Source organism: Morone saxatilis, unplaced genomic scaffold (assembly GCF_004916995.1).
Source record: "Morone saxatilis isolate NCDOM2014 unplaced genomic scaffold, NCSU_SB_2.0 Contig18, whole genome shotgun sequence".
NCBI lineage: Eukaryota > Metazoa > Chordata > Actinopteri > Moronidae > Morone > Morone saxatilis.
Window position 1 is genome coordinate 14027496 of NW_023339740.1, and position 2680 is coordinate 14030175.

Genomic DNA, 2680 nt, shown 5'->3' on the forward strand with positions numbered 1-2680 from the left:
AACACTGTTTGAACTCGCATTATTTCAAATGTACAAACAACTGAATAAACCATTTAAACATGCGATTCTTCTTGTCTTTGGTTGCATATAAAGACATTAGGTGTCGTATGTTATTGCACCTAATCCTCCCTGTGTGCTGCTCGCCCTGGGCCCTGCCGTGGACCACAACAACACACGGACGCTGGCTGACCGGGCAGCAGACGCTCTCCCCCTCCATCACCGCTGGGTGGCGCTGCAGTCCCAGCGACATGCGGGACGAGCTGCAGAAGCAGAAATCTGCTCTCATCCCTGGAGCCCACAGCACAGCGCGATGGTCGCAGCAGTGGATGCGGACTGTTAAAATAGACTGTCTAACTCATTGAACTACCTCACATAGCGCATGATTTGCGTCCGTCGCAGCTGGGAGAAGATAAAAGAGTTGCTAGGGCCGGCCGCTGAGCTCAGACGACTCTCCGGAGCTCCCACCAACAGTGACCGGGCACCAGGAACAAGGTAGCCATTAGCGAACCTCTAGCGTTAGCTGTGTTAATCGGTGCCACATCATTACTACTGCTTTGTTAAAGCACATAACGTGTTCTTTTCTGCGGTGTAAAGTGAAGCTAACGTTAGGTTGTTTAACGCTACTTCGTTAAGCTTAATACCCGTGATTAGCCTTCCCTTAATGGCGTTGGCTAGCTAGCTCAATGGACTGACAGCCCATCCGTCTAGTGTCGAGGCTCATTCAGAGCTTCACGTAACCTTACGGCTTCTTGGTCATTCACTAGACTGTTCCAATAAGGACTTCTCACATTAGTTAGGCGAGCAACAAGCTGTGTTCAACTTCCCTGCTGGCTACTGGAAGTGTTTCTCTGACGCTCGCCTCGCCGTGTCTTTGACTCCTCAGTGAAGCTACCAGGCTGTATGGCTGAACCAGAGCTGCTGCTGGACTCCAATATCCGACTTTGGGTGGTGTTGCCCATCGTCTTCATCACCTTTCTTGTCGGGGTGATTCGACATTATGTGTCCATTCTTCTTCAAAGTGACAAGAAGTTGACATTAGAACAGGTTTCTGACAGGTACGGTAATCTTCAATGGTCAGATGGAACATAGTGGATTACATAGTTTTTTTTTTTAAATCCCCCACTTGCAATTCATTTGAATTATTTTGTGTTCATCTCCAAATCCAGCCAGGTTCTTATTCGGAGCAGAATTCTCCGAGAAAATGGAAAATACATTCCCAAACAGGTAGGGATTGTGTATTTATATTATTATATTATGCTTTATATTATACAAAACACATGGTCTTTGCATTTATTTGTCACAAACTAGTGTTGAGGACAATGTTACTGAAAACCTCTCTTTGTTTTAGTCTTTTTTGATGAGGAAGTTCTACTTCAATAATCAAGAAGATGGATTTTTCAAGAAGACCAAAAGAAAGGTTGTTCCACCCTCTCCAATGACAGGTACTGCTTTTAAGTGTTTGCCGATGAACAGGATATAATGATACAGTCTTCAGTGTTATAATCCTCAGTGACCTTTACTAAAGAAGCTTATTGAAATAAAAAATGTCTGTGTCATTAAAACAGTTATATATAAGAGTGATATTCCAAGTCAAGTCTTTCCTCGTATGGCTGAAATGCTTCCTTTTGACTCAACTCAAAACAGACTAGAGCGGGGGTAGGCAACCTGAGGCTCTGTCATACATTATGTCCTCACCTGGAGCCTTTTCCAATGTATTTCAGCAAACCTTGACAGCGGTGCCTACTAGTCTTGACTCTGCCTAGTGGAAAAAAGAGAACTTAATTGTGTGTGGGCATATGTTTGCTTTCACCACCAGTGCTGCTGGTTTACCTTTGATTGCATTTTAAGGCTCATATTGTTTTTTTGCGGACAGATTTTTATTTTATTTTTCTAAAATGATAATACTTTTGATAGTAAAGGTTGCTGACCCCTGTCCTGTGTCATCTTATCAGAACTGCCATTCTTTCTTCTCTTTCCTTAAATATTAATGTTATGTCCAGCAGCTAAAGGGAGATGAAATACTATTAAACCAACCTGTATAAATAAAAAATGTCCAGCTCTCAGGTGTTTTGTGCTTCTTTACCACAAGTTATGTTAATGTGACTAATTTACATTTTTATAGAGCAGCAAACTAACAGTATACAGTTATTATTAAAAAGCAAGCAACAGTACATAGCAAGACTTTTATTAAGTGCTTTTTTGTTGCACACTGTCTTTTCACAGATCCCAGCATGCTGACAGACATGATGAAAGGAAATGTCACCAACGTGCTTCCCATGATCCTCATTGGAGGCTGGATCAATTGGACCTTTTCAGGATTTGTAACAAGTAATGTAAAAATTCTATAAGATACTTTTAAAGGTCCAGTGTGTAGGATTTAGTGCTGTCTAGTGCAGAAGTTGCAGATTACAACTAACCGAATACCACTTGCCTTAAGTGTGTAGAAGAAACTACTGTGGCTACAAAAAATGTGAAAGGCCCCATCTAGAGCCAGTGTTTTGATTTCAGAACAGTTCTGGGCTACTGTAGTAACAGCGGTTCAACATGGCAGACCTCGTAGAAGAGGACCTGCTCTCTGTAGTTAAAAATGGTTCATTCTAACTAAGGCAACGTACCAATTTGTGTTCATTATTAGGTGATGACTAATAAATGCATACCATATGAATATTATATTCCATTT

The 2680-nt window shown here is 41.7% G+C and overlaps 1 protein-coding gene across 1 annotated transcript in view; it reads left to right on the forward strand.

The window, feature by feature from the left end:
• The first annotated feature begins 242 nt into the window (after positions 1-242).
• emc3 (ER membrane protein complex subunit 3) overlaps positions 243-2680 on the forward strand; it is a 4060-nt gene continuing 1622 nt past the window's right edge. The window contains exons 1-5 of the mRNA XM_035662837.1: positions 243-492; positions 884-1055; positions 1167-1224; positions 1349-1442; positions 2224-2328. Of these exons, the coding sequence (XP_035518730.1) occupies positions 901-1055; positions 1167-1224; positions 1349-1442; positions 2224-2328 (412 nt within the window). The 5' untranslated portion in view covers positions 243-492; positions 884-900. The remainder of the gene's footprint in view (positions 493-883; positions 1056-1166; positions 1225-1348; positions 1443-2223; positions 2329-2680) is intronic.